The sequence below is a fragment of the Syngnathus acus genome, chromosome 22, assembly GCF_901709675.1.
Source record: "Syngnathus acus chromosome 22, fSynAcu1.2, whole genome shotgun sequence".
Lineage (NCBI taxonomy): Eukaryota > Metazoa > Chordata > Actinopteri > Syngnathiformes > Syngnathidae > Syngnathus > Syngnathus acus.
In genome coordinates, this window is record NC_051106.1 from 8,012,452 (window position 1) to 8,025,320 (window position 12,869).

A 12,869-nucleotide genomic window follows, 5' to 3' on the forward strand; every position below is an offset into this window, starting at 1 on the left:
GATTGTGTGATAAGGTTTATGACTTCACGATTCAACACGACACTGCACCGTGGGATCTGGCTGCACAGTAATAAACAGCACTGCTGTTCCAGTGCAGTGCGGGGATGACCATCTTGCACGTTTCGCCAAATTGGGCGCTCCCAGTCAGCTGGACGTCATCCTGCCCGGGCTCCATCGTGACACTTTCGGAGTACATGTGCCCGATGAGCTGCATGCCCCTGCCGCGCTGCCGGTACCACAGCATCACGTAGTAGTCCGGTATGCGGTGCGTACACTCAATCGTGACCGAGTGGCCCACCGCCTCCACAATGTCGGCGGGTTTCTGCGTGACATCCTGTCCTGAAGAAAAAACTCCAGTTAGTCTTGCACAAATCTAACACCAACGTTCCAGTCAACAATTAGCTTAGCATAGTGTAGCCGTGCCGATAACGTTACCTGAGAGCAGAGTAACGCTAGCCGCCAAGCTCAGCACCAAGAGAAACATCGTCTGGTGGGTCACATGAGGTGACTGTGCTGCCTGTTCTTCACTCCTGCCTGTTTTAAGTAGTGTTGGCTCGTGAGTGAACGATTCGTTCAAATGAATGAATCTTTTCAGTGAACGAGAGTGAACGAATCACACACAGGTGTGTTTAACGAGGATAACTTGGAAAACATATTGGAACGCGGCCCCTCGAGGACTGAAGGTCGACACCCCTGGTCTAAGTGAAAAGCGCCACACCCGCCCTCAGCCCCACTTTCTGATTGGCTGTTTGGTCTGTGACGTCACACGGACACTCCATTAGGTACACCACCATTTTCAGGTGCCTAATGTACCTAATAACATTCTGCATTTTTTTTGTACGTGTCAGGAATGTGTATTTGACTACTTGCTCTTTATTTGGGGGGACACCAACACACATTACACAACGTAAAACACATATACATACTGTCATATAAAGCAGTTAACCAAATGTCATATTTTTGTTTTCATGCCCAAAAAAATAAAAACAAGGAATAAAACACCAGATAAGTTTTAACAGGTTTTAATGTTTATTAAAATAATAATAATAATAATAATAAAAGTACATTTCAAACCAGCAATCTAATGTGAAATTGCAGTATATATTGGATAACAATATTTAGGCGTATATATGCATACACGTTATTTTAAGTGTTATAAAATAAAGATTACCCAAAGAGAAGCATAATCTCCCCGTTGTTGCATAACGGCGCATCCCTTCATGCACCAAAGTTAGCCGTTAGCTTGGAGAAAATGTGCATAAAAGAAGTGGTGTTTCAGTGAGTGGTTTTCTTTCCTTGGCGAATCGTAAATCGACATTCACGCCAGGAGAAGCAACACGTACACGTCATTTTCTTCTTCGTTTTGTTTTACGGGTGGCACCAGCTTCAACGCGCATTACTGACACTTACTGGTTGAAGTCATATGAACTGAAAAAAGAATTCGTTCACTCGTTCACTGAAAAGATTCGTTCTTTTGAACGAATTTTGAATTTTTCATCTAATACAATTTATCTGTATTTAATAAATATGGTCTTGTGTCCATGTATTCATTTCTCTTCAATTGTTTTCAATTTACTCATGATTTTTAAAACTTTACTATATAAGCCGTCTATAAACAGCGAACATGATCTTATCGTTCGTGTCTGGTGGAATGTTAGCAACCATCGAATGAAGCACCCACTCTTGAGTGCTTGGAATGTTTTGATCCAGGTGCATTGTGGTATTAGGGGGACTCTGATTGTGTGATAAGGTTTATGACTTCACGATTCAACACGACACTGCACCGTGGTATCTGGCTGCACAGTAATAAACAGCACTGCTGTTCCAGTGCAGTGCGGGGATGACCATCTTGCACGTTTCGCCAGATTCGGCGCTCCCAGTCAGCTGGACGTCATCCTCCCCGGGCTCCATCGTGACAGTTTTGAAGTACATGTACCCGATGAGCTGCATGCCCCTGCCGCGCTGCCGGTACCACAGCATCATATCGTAGGACGGTATGCGGTGCGTACACTCAATCGTGACCGAGTGGCCCACCGCCTCCACAATGTCGGCGGGTTTCTGCGTGACATCCTGTCCTGAAGAAAAAACTCCAGTTAGTCTTGCACAAATCTAACGGCAACGTTCCAGTCAACAATTAGCTTAGCATAGTGTAGCCGTGCCGATAACGTTACCTGAGAGCAGAGTAACGCTAGCCGCCAAGCTCAGCACCAAGAGAAACATCGTCTGGTGGGTCACATGAGGTGACTGTGCTGCCTGTTCTTCACTCCTGCCAGTTTGAAGTAGTGTTGGCTCGTGAGTGAACGATTCGTTCAAAAGAACGGATCTTTTCAGTGAACGAGAGTGAACGTATCACTTCCTACAGTGATTCGTTCTTTTTTCAGTTCATATGACTTCAACCAGTAGGTGTCGGTAATGCCCATTGAAGCTGGTGCCACCTCGCCGTAAACCAAAACGAAGAAGAAAATTACGTCACTTCCCGTTCACGAACGAGTCGTGAATTGCATTTCCCGTTCGACAAATGAATGGATCTGTGAGTGAACGACTGTGTGAGTGAGTGATTCGCATTTCCAGTTCATCGCGAGAACGGATCAGTGAGGGAACGAATCCAGACTTTGCCGTTCGCGAACGAGTCAACGAGTGAACTGCCTTCCTTCCCCCCGTGCATCAACGGATCAGTCAGTGAAGGTGTTGCGTCTCCCTCCTGGCGTGAACTATGTAAGCCAGAATGTTAGGGCTAGAGTTAGGATTAGGGTCAGAGCTAGGGTTAGGGTTAGAATTAGAGCTAGGGTTAGGGTTAGGGTTAGGGTTAGGCTAGGGTTAGGGTTAGGGTTAGGGTTAGGGTTAGGGTTAGAGCTAGAGCTAGAGCTAGCGTTAGGGTTAGGGTTAGAGCTAGCGCTAGGGTTAGAGCTAGAGCTAGGGTTAGGGTTAGGGTTAGAGCTAGGGTTAGGGTTAGAGCTAGAGCTAGAGCTAGAGCTAGAGCTAGAGCTAGAGCTAGAGCTAGGGTTAGGGCTAGAGCTAGAGCTAGAGCTAGAGCTAGAGCTAGAGCTAGAGCTAGGGTTAGGGTTAGAGCTAGGGTTAGGGTTAGGGTTAGAGCTAGAGCTAGGGTTAGGGTTAGAGCTCGGGTTAGAGCTAGAGCTAGGGTTAGAGCTAGGGTTAGGGTTAGGGTTAGGGTTAGGGTTAGGGTTAGGGTTAGGGTTAGAGCTAGAGCTAGCGTTAGGGTTAGAGCTAGCGCTAGGGTTAGAGCTCGGGTTAGAGCTAGAGCTAGGGTTAGAGCTAGGGTTAGGGTTAGGGTTAGAGCTAGAGCTAGCGTTAGGGTTAGAGCTAGCGCTAGGGTTAGAGCTAGAGCTAGGGTTAGGGTTAGGGTTAGGGTTAGGGTTAGAGCTAGAGCTAGGGTTAGGGTTAGGGTTAGAGCTAGAGCTAGAGCTAGAGCTAGAGCTAGAGCTAGGGTTAGGGTTAGGGTTAGAGCTAAGGTTAGAGCTAGAGCTAGGGTTAGGGTTAGAGCTCGGGTTAGAGGTAGAGCTAGGGTTAGAGCTAGGGTTAGAGCTAGGGTTAGGGTTAGAGCTAGGGTTAGAATTAGAGCTAGGGTTAGAATTAGAGCTAGGGTTAGGGTTAGGCTAGGGTTAGAGCTAGCGTTAGGGTTAGAGCTAGCGCTAGGGTTAGAGCTAGAGCTAGGGTTAGGGTTAGGGTTAGAGCTAGGGTTAGGGTTAGGGTTAGAGCTAGGGTTAGGGCTAGAGGTAGAGCTAGGGTTAGGGTTAGAGCTAGGGTTAGGGTTAGAGCTAGAGCTAGGGTTAGGGTTAGGGTTAGAGCTCGGGTTAGAGCTAGAGCTAGGGTTAGAGCTAGGGTTAGGGTTAGGGTTAGAGCTAGAGCTAGCGTTAGGGTTAGAGCTAGCGCTAGGGTTAGAGCTAGAGCTAGGGTTAGGGTTAGGGTTAGAGCTAGAGCTAGGGTTAGGGTTAGGGTTAGGGTTAGGGTTAGGGTTAGAGCTAGAGCTAGAGCTAGGGTTAGGGTTAGAGCTAAGGTTAGAGCTAGAGCTAGGGTTAGGGTTAGAGCTCAGGTTAGAGCTAGGGTTAGAGCTAGGGTTAGAGCTAGGGTTAGAGCTAGGGTTAGAATTAGAGCTAGGGTTAGAATTAGAGCTAGGGTTAGGGTTAGGCTAGGGTTAGAGCTAGCGTTAGGGTTAGAGCTAGAGCTAGAGCTAGAGCTAGGGTTAGAGCTAGGGTTAGGGTTAGAGCTAGGGTTAGGGTTAGGGTTAGGGCTAGGGTTAGAGCTAGGGTTTGGGTTAGAGCTAGAGCCTACCCTAACCCTAGCTCTAAGTGTATGGTTATATGGGCCAGCACACGAGAAACTGTGTTGCATAAAATATTTTAGGTGGCACTGAGATTCGAACCCGGGTCGCTGGGGTGAGAGCCGAGAGCACTAACCACTACCCTATGGGAGCCTCGCTCTTAGTGCATGGAACATGTATGGTTTTATGAAGCAGCTCACAAGCGAATAGATCAGTGAAGACTCCACAGCAGATGTCATCACAACACATTGTGTACACGAACACCTAGCAAAGTACAATTTAAAATGACACTTTCGAAGTACCCAAAGTTAAACATAAAAAAGAAAACCCATAACAAATAAAACTTACACAAGAAGAGCCCTTACGTGGCACTTGACAGCTGTCAGTGTCAAATGCAAAATGTAAACAAGGACCATGTGAAAATTAGGTCAATCTCCGGTTAGAATATCTTTTTTTTTTTTTTCCATTTTGCGCGTAGGTATTAACAAGTACAATAGTTTTAAATTATTCACAATTATTGAGGCAGTTAATTATGGGATATTTTGGTACACTACACGAGGTAAAAAATAAATAAAAATAAATATATGAATAAATAAATAAGAAAGTGTAGCGAACGATTCTTTTGAACAAATATTTTGAGTGAACCGATTCGAAGGTGTGTGTGTGTGTGTGGGATTCATTGAACGATTCGTTTGAACGTATCTTTTGAGTGAACTGATTCTAAAGATTCAGTTCACCTTAAAGAACTGTAATGCACATCACTAGTTTGAAGAGCAACAGTCGAGACGAGCTGATTGGCTGGCACGCAGTGGTTTCCGGATTCTTTTAACCCCCAAAAGATGAGACGTTCATTCATTGACTCTCAACAGATGAGTGTGAAAGAAAAAGTTAACCACAGCCAAACACAAATGTGTATTGTAGAATATATCAAAAGGGGAACAGGATTTAAGGCGTTTTGTGGTGGGGCTGACGAGGTCATGCATCGTCGTGTGCGCCTCCGTGGCGGCGCAGAAGTACACACCGTTCTCGGAAGGCCGGAGGCGGTTGACGCCAAGGGACGAGTGAGAGGCGCTGCCAGTCAGCCGGTACACGTCAGCGTCCACCACCACATTTTTCACACCCGTCCGGGCCACTTGGGTGAAGGCGGCTGCCAGAGCGGTCTGCTTGTACCAGATCATATTAAAACCTCGATTGCTGGAATGGTTGCAGCTCATGATTACGTCGTCGCCCGCCGCCTTGATGGCGTCGGCCGGGGTTTGGTCCATTCTGGTGATGGTGGCCTGTGCGGGGATATAAAAAAAGAGAAGAAAGGACAAGAACAATTCGCACATGATGGCTCAAGTGTCAGCTGGGAACACAAAGACATTTCCTGTTTAGTCATAGTTTGAACTGATCCGCCTCATCTGATTGGCCATGAAGTCACTTTAATGACGTAAGCTCTAGGTCTCCCTCCTATTGTGGTAGTAAACTAAACCAATGTGTGTGGTTGGCATCATGGAAAGTGTGTCACTCATTTTTGCAGTACCCTCGCTAAGTCTCACATCACCGTGAATTGTGCCAGCGGCGCACCAGTAGACTCCGGTGTCATTCAGCCACACCTCCCTCAGAGTCAAGTATCCACTCTGGGCCTCCACCTGCTCGGCCCAGACGTGGCCCGAACGGGTCTCTTCAAATTCAGGGCTGCTCTTGTAGGGGGTGGTGCTCAGGATGTGCTCCAAGCCCCCTCCTGGAGTCTTCCGGTACCAAAACATGACCAAGTAGTTCCCGCCAAGGTTGTGGCTGCAGTGTATTTGGGCTGGCTGGCCTAACCGGAGTAGCAGATCCGACTTCTGATGGACCCCTTTGCCATCTCCTGGAAGCAATGAAGCCCATTAGTGTGCATGTTCTCAGGTGTCACACATGAAGATTCTTACCAGCAACGCCACACAGGAGAGAGACAAAGAGGCCGCCGACTGGCAACATTGTAAATGACAAGGGAGAGACGTTGCAAGATGGCATCTGAAAACGCCTGCTTTCCTGCAGCATGATGCAGTGTGATGCCAGGTCCGCTGCAGGGGCGGAGCTACGTGGTGGGTAGGTTAGGGTTAAGTAACCCTAAGCCTAAAACCTAATTATGGGGAACAGGTGCAAATCATCCACAAGTCCACCGCTGCGATGTGACATCCGCCAACATAGCAAGAGCGTCTCTCTCTCTGGGCATGCTTTTGTAGCATTTATTATTTGAACTGAAGGTCACGCTAAAACTACAAATACAGAAAATATATTGAGAGCAAGTGTAATGGATGACACTAAAATATTGCACAAACTGTAATGATGTACTGATTCCATGTTTACAGTAAACAAACCCATTTTTTTTTCCAAACAGACTTCTCACAATATGCATCACTAATCATGTCCAGAGATGAAAATTGTTTAAAAAAAAATCTGCCTGCAACTGGCACTTTTTTGTAGGCATAAAATGCAGGTTCACGGGAGATAAAATTCAACCGTTTTCAATAAAAATTGCGCTCAATACTTTGTTGACTTAAATTCAGTAAGTTTAGCGCTACCCTGTGGTCGACATTGGTATTACATTTATTATAAACGAGCGTTGGCGCAAAGTTGAATTAAAAGAAAATCAAATAGCGGGACACCCTGATGATGTTTACTGTACTATTCTCATCTTGAATTTTAATTTACATGTTTTTCGGGGAAATCAAATGTAAATCCTCAACTAAGGTAGGTTACTGTTTGTGCAGGGGGTACATAACGTTACAGCCGGGGGGATCCCGATCTGTGGGCGTGTCAGCAGCCACGCGTGTGCGCGTACGTGTGCGTCTCCCCCACGACGCTCTTGTGGTAGTGACGGCACAGGGTGTCCTCGCCGGGGGCGTGGCCCATTGCGCCGCAGCACTGGTCGGCCACCGGGGCTTCGTCCTCCAGTGACTCTTTGCATGAGATAGGGGGGGGGGGGGGGGGGGACACGCATTTGTTATTAAGTGTACCTCGTGTGATGCCAGCGGATGATGTCACATGACTTACTCGGGCCGTTGGTGCAGTGCCTGCTGCGATCGCGCTTCCTCTTTTTGCCCTGACACACACAAAAACGGTGGTTACATTTTTTAGTTGGGAAAAAAACAAAACAGGTTGAGCGCTGTTAAATACATAAAAACAATGTACTCATCCATAACGTCTGCTCAGAGATGAATTTTACATTTTTTTTTTAAAAATAATTAAAACATTGGGATTTAATTTTTTTACATATTTTTCCAAGAAAATGCTCATTTCCACGATTTTTTTATATTTATTATAATTTTTATTTATTTTTATTTATTATATTTTTATATTGCTTGTGACTAGAACAAAGTGTTTCTGAAAGTCAAATGTTTTCAGCACAAAAAAAAAAAAAAGCATGTTCCTGTGTATTAGGTCTTACGTAGTTCTCAGTGCAGGACCAGTCGGGATGCTGCAGGCTGTGGAGGATCTTGTGCTCTTCGGCTTGCTGGTAATACTTGGCTTGCAGCTTTTTGGGCAGCGACTTCCACTGCGGAAGCCCCAAACAGGTCAAACCCCTTACGTGCTGTGGCGTGAAAATAAGAGAGCGAAAGGCTACTTTACCATTTTTCCCAGGATTTTATTGACCGCCGCTGAGTTGGTGATGTTGAACTGGGCGACCACGTTGGGACTCTGCTCTTTGCGGAACAGCATGAAGGCGTTGGGTGGCTTCTTGATGTAGGGTCGATCGGCTTCCTGCTGGCTGTGGCTGTAGCTTTGGCTTTTGGAACTCCTACACAAACACAAATGAGAGCGAAGTGAATTTTGCTTTTTTTTTTTTTATAAATATACTTACATGGTCGGTGAGGCTTCTGTTGGAACTTCAAGTGAGTCAGATGACGAGGACGCCCCGCACATCATTTCGCCGTTACTACACGCGCATACAAACACATGTCAAAAATAAAACAAGTTAGCTCATTTGCATATCAAGATTAAAAGGCCCTGTGACAAAGAGGGCCAATGTGGTCGAGGTTCCAACAAACAAATTATGAGTTCCACGTACATGTGCGCCTCTTCTGAGCGGAAATCAATCCTGCAGCAGTTACATGCAAAAGAGCAAACGTGAATCACAACACAATTAGCGGCAGATGCAAAGCGTTGTGCCCGATTTGAACGGCTCACGGCCGCTAAATTCGAATCTGCTATGTGCGAATCATGACCTCACCATCGACCTTTTAACACATCTGACGATTTAAAATGATCTTAACATGAGAGTTCGTCACTTACAGCCTTCCAAGAAGAGGCTGGTTCACGGTGTCGTGCGCTGGTATCACCATGACGTCGTCGTCCTGGGGAGAAAACACACGCACAGGCACAAGCACGAGAAACTTTGCAAGGGAGCAATGTCCACCCGGCAATCTTGAGAAGCCCCTTTCGCGTTGCTTTAATCCCCTCTTCGCTGAGTATTCCATCCAACGGTAAAACGAACGACAACGATGACGCTCAAGCAGCAGCTGCTGTCGGCCACAGCTCACACGGCTGCTTCAAGGCACATCCACACGACAAACCATGCACTATTTTTATGCTTGTTGAGTATTGAGTGCTGGGATGTGGTTACAATGTGTAATAAAAGTGTATTATTCTTTATTTTACATGTGTTTTAATATGGAGGGGTAAATATTGTAACTTTTTTTCTTTATTCTAGTTTTGCTTTTACTATCACACTTTAACCTAATTTGGGTTAGAATTTGGACCGACAACCAAAACAACCCAATTTTTATTTGGGGCAAATTGCAGGTCAGTCCAATTTCTGACCCAAATTTGTTTTATTTTGCTGTTTTTTTTTTACCCAGCAGTTTTAAAGGTGCACACTCTGAAATAAGTTGGATCAAAATAAACCCAAATTGGATGGAAAGTGACGAGCCAACTTTTTGGGCTACTTAACAAATGCAGGAGGGTTTGAAAGGTGTCTGTTGGTTACCTGGTCATGGATGTTGATAGGACCCGCTTGGCCACCCAGATAGTCGGGCAACCAAAAGTCATCCAGAACGTTGGAGAGCTCATCGTCCATATCCGGGGGGCTCCCCTCCATCAGCAGCTCCAGGTGATCTTGACCACCCGCTAGGGGCAACAATTCCATGGCTCCTTTGGGCTCGCTCGCTGCAGTCGTGACGGGCAGAGGATGGGCTTCTTTAGGTGATGGTGGCAGCAGTGGGAGGAGTGGCAGCAGCGGGTGCGGTGGCAGCGGTGGAGGCTGCGGTGGCTCCGGCTGCGGTGGCTCCGGCGGCAGTGGGACGCTGGCGGACGTGGAGCCCCACAGGATGGCGTCGGACGACTTCAAAATGTTGTCCAGCAGCTTGTCCCACTTGACATCCTCGTCAGTGGGCAGCGTCTGAGAGTGCTCCATGCTGTTCACTCCGGGCTGCCTAAAATCTCCTGGGACAAAACATGGAGGTAACATTGGCCGCACAATCATGATCATAAATTGCAGGCAACAATATAAAAAAATAAAAACAACAAATACATATTAGGGCTATAATAATAGTCATTTTTTACTCCCTTAATATTGCATTTTTTTTTTCAATTTTCAAACAAATATGTGTATATGTAGTACAAAAATCAAATGATACATACATGTTTTTGTGAATTAATATGAGCAACATCGAACCAGTTAAAAGTTGTTGACTTACCTACCACTTTGACTTGCAGTCTTCTAAGCGTCCACTTCAGCAACTTCAAATTCTACCAAACAAAAATGTAAATCATACATTACATTATAGCATCTAGTGAATAAATGGTTCTTTACACAGGCTTAAACAAGCATATCCTTCCTTAATTTTTTAATAATACTGACATTGAATGTTCCAGCTGTTTTGGACAAAAAAATTGAAAAGATCTCAAAAGAATAGAGCAAACTATGGGAGACAGAAAATGAGGATCTCCAATACGCATGTTAGAGGAGACTCGGCCCACACCAGCTACATTCAAATCAAATGTAACTAATCTTGATACAAATTTGAAACCACTACAGTACCAAATCTGGAACCGCTCCACTACCAATGCCAGGAAACATCTGAGGATCGCGTATGCCATATGACGTGAACAGGAATTGAGCCCACGCCAGCTGTATAAAAATCTGAAATATGAACCACTACAAGTCATATTGAGTACTACTCATGAGTTCCAATGAAGAAGCTGCATGAAAATATTTTAAATGCATTAAAAAATGGTGGTAGAATTTGTAGTGTAACATTGGAGTTGTTGAGGTACTCACCAGCCGAGTTCTCATCAAGTTTCCTCCCCGAACTCGAGGAGCGCATGAAACTCCTTCTGGACTCGCTTGGCGAGATGGCGTGGATCTCTACGATCCACCCACTAAAGTGGCAGGACAAACCGAGCCTCTTAAAAGCCATCAAAGCCCTTTGTTATGTCACCCAACCTTTAGGTTTAAAGATTGCCTATTTGAATTTTATTATATTATAGCTCCAAGCTGACTAGGCAAGTCAGTGCACCATTAACCTCCCTAAAAAAGCTGGCTTTGTCTTTGTTTACTTGACAAGTTGGCAATTAAAAATGAATTTAATAAGATTGGCATAACAGTTAGCTAGTGGCTAAGGTACTAGTTGTTAGCCACTCTAGTTTTTGGAGCAACTTAACATTTACAGTTACTTGACATATTTGTGTGGTCGGTAGACTAAACATTAAAAACATACATCACATTAAAACAATTATCAAATTTGCTCATCAGCTTTTAATTTCTGCAGTAGATTCTGGTTAATATTAGTCAAATTAGTGGAAATGTTCATCAAAACATGTTTAATGGGATAATACATCATTATTATTATTATGACTACATTTGGCAACCACTACAGCTGGTATAGCAAGTTTCCTAATGTTAGTTTCACTAATTCCGTGTAGGATAGAAGGCCACGGCGGCCATGTTGGTCCGGTTTGAAAGCTGCCCTCGGGGCCATAATGGCGAATGAGGTGGTCCGGTTTCATCTGCTGCCGTCAATGATGAGCAGCCACGGCGGCGATGATGGTCCGGTTTCAATGCGTCTGCTGGTGAATACGTCGATCCAGTGTTGCGTGGAAAGGTGACGCGACGATTACACTACTCAGTTAAAAACCACTTTTATACTGTACGATATTTATCGTATTTTCTTTTTAGATTATAGTTGGGAATTGCATCACATTTGCTCAACATGCACAAATGAAGGTAGCTTGCGATGAATAACGTCGGTCTTTTATGGCGTGCACTAAACCGAGCGTAAAAAAGTTGGACGAGTGTTGACGTCCTATAATGAAAGGATGACACAGTGTTGACGGTATTGTCGTCGACGCTGCGGTGTTAATTTTTTTTTTCCAAAGGTTTCACTGAAATGTTAGACAATGCAAAGTGTGTCATTCCATGCGTTGAGTTATCAAGGAAAAATTGGGCATTTACCTCATCAATTTCATAACCATTGTTGTTTGAAAACGTCTGAATAAATGGTTAATTCACCTTTTTAAATTTGTGACCAATTTAAGAGGGCAGTTCTTATTAACCAGATGATGGTGCTTAAAGTATTTTGCCAGATAAAATGTATGAACGGGTTAATCATTTCTGTATATCTGTATATATGGAATTACAAAACAAAAGAGCCACAAATCTGGAATCAACTTGATATGACTCGACTTTTAACTGGTAAATCTCTTTGAAGCCATAGGGTCAAAAGTTTTTTTTCCTTTTTTCAAATTGGGTGAGAAGTCAAGTTACTGCTCCTTGACATTTTTATAGACATGAACACTGATATAACAAATTGTCCACAATAACTATCTGGGTTTACTGTTTGAGTAAAACATAATTTCATTTTTAAGTGTATTAAATTTTAATTTCAAGCCATCTGAGAGTTTGTATTTCTCTGCGGTTGATATTTTAAGGGGTTCAGTTGCAAAGGTTTTCACAGGGCAAATTAGAGTTGTCAAATTAAATATTTATAATCATCAAGTTTAGTTTCCCAACAGTAATGCAGATTTCTGTTTGAAAAACATGACATCAGTCCTTCTTATATGATTATGCTTAATTGTTTAGTTGCTGCTGCTTTTTTTAAACACCTCAATAATACTGGCATCGAACGCTTTCTAAAACTGAAGAAATATTTTGGGGATTTAGCATTGACATAGTTTAGTATGAAATCAAGAACAAGTCTTTTCAAAGTCAAAGTCAAAGTCAGCTTGCACAGCTTTTGTTTGCTGTGTCATGAACAAATGAGTCCAATAGGTGGCGCCTCAGTACAACAACCAATCCTCAATAGCCTGTAGCGTCGAGGCACATTTCCTCCATTGACCACTAGATGGCTGCAAATATGAAACACTATTCAGTCTTCAGATGATAACACGACCACATACCGTAGAAGGCAATTGTTGCCATTGTTAGCATTAGCATGATAGCAGGCTAAAGATTAAGCTTTTTTGTTTTACAAAACAATCCAATTAGTGGGCATTGCAGTCTATTTCTGTTACTTTTAAAGAATTCATCAAATCCTAAATATATATTCTATCAATTACCGATTTGATTTGATTGACTTAGTTGTGTTTTTGTGTCGATGTTTGGATGACGTTTTACCTTGTGAAA

General features: G+C 44.0%; 2 protein-coding genes and 1 gene segment (V, D, J or C); all 3 read right to left on the reverse strand.

Moving 5' to 3' along the window:
- Positions 1-1,682: 1,682 nt before the first annotated feature.
- Positions 1,683-5,634, reverse strand: LOC119116196. The segment is given in 3 exon segments: positions 1,683-2,075; positions 2,172-2,280; positions 5,052-5,634. Coding segments are annotated over 3 exon segments (501 nt in total).
- An 845-nt stretch (positions 5,635-6,479) lies between these two features.
- On the reverse strand, positions 6,480-8,832 carry LOC119116173 (transcription factor 7-like 1). Its single transcript, XM_037241396.1, has 7 exons — positions 8,540-8,832; positions 8,316-8,345; positions 8,109-8,183; positions 7,877-8,045; positions 7,695-7,802; positions 7,301-7,349; positions 6,480-7,206 (listed from the first exon to the last, which is right to left on the reverse strand). Exons 1-7 carry the CDS (start codon positions 8,722-8,724, stop codon positions 7,064-7,066), a joined length of 759 nt encoding a protein of 252 aa, XP_037097291.1. The 5' UTR covers positions 8,725-8,832; the 3' UTR covers positions 6,480-7,063.
- Positions 8,833-9,093: 261 nt separating this feature from the next.
- On the reverse strand, positions 9,094-11,681 carry LOC119116200 (REST corepressor 2-like). 2 transcript variants are annotated; one of them, XR_005096236.1, is made up of 3 exons: positions 10,527-11,681; positions 9,947-9,994; positions 9,094-9,688 (listed from the first exon to the last, which is right to left on the reverse strand). XR_005096236.1 is itself a non-coding variant. In XM_037241430.1 (2 exons), exon 2 carries the CDS (start codon positions 9,657-9,659, stop codon positions 9,189-9,191), a length of 471 nt encoding a protein of 156 aa, XP_037097325.1. In that variant the 5' UTR covers positions 9,660-9,688; positions 9,947-10,153; the 3' UTR covers positions 9,094-9,188. The 2 variants fall into 2 exon arrangements, 1 of the variants encoding a protein (XP_037097325.1); XM_037241430.1 differs by lacking the exon at positions 10,527-11,681 and having other exon boundaries at positions 9,947-10,153.
- Between the last annotated feature and the right edge of the window lie 1,188 nt (positions 11,682-12,869).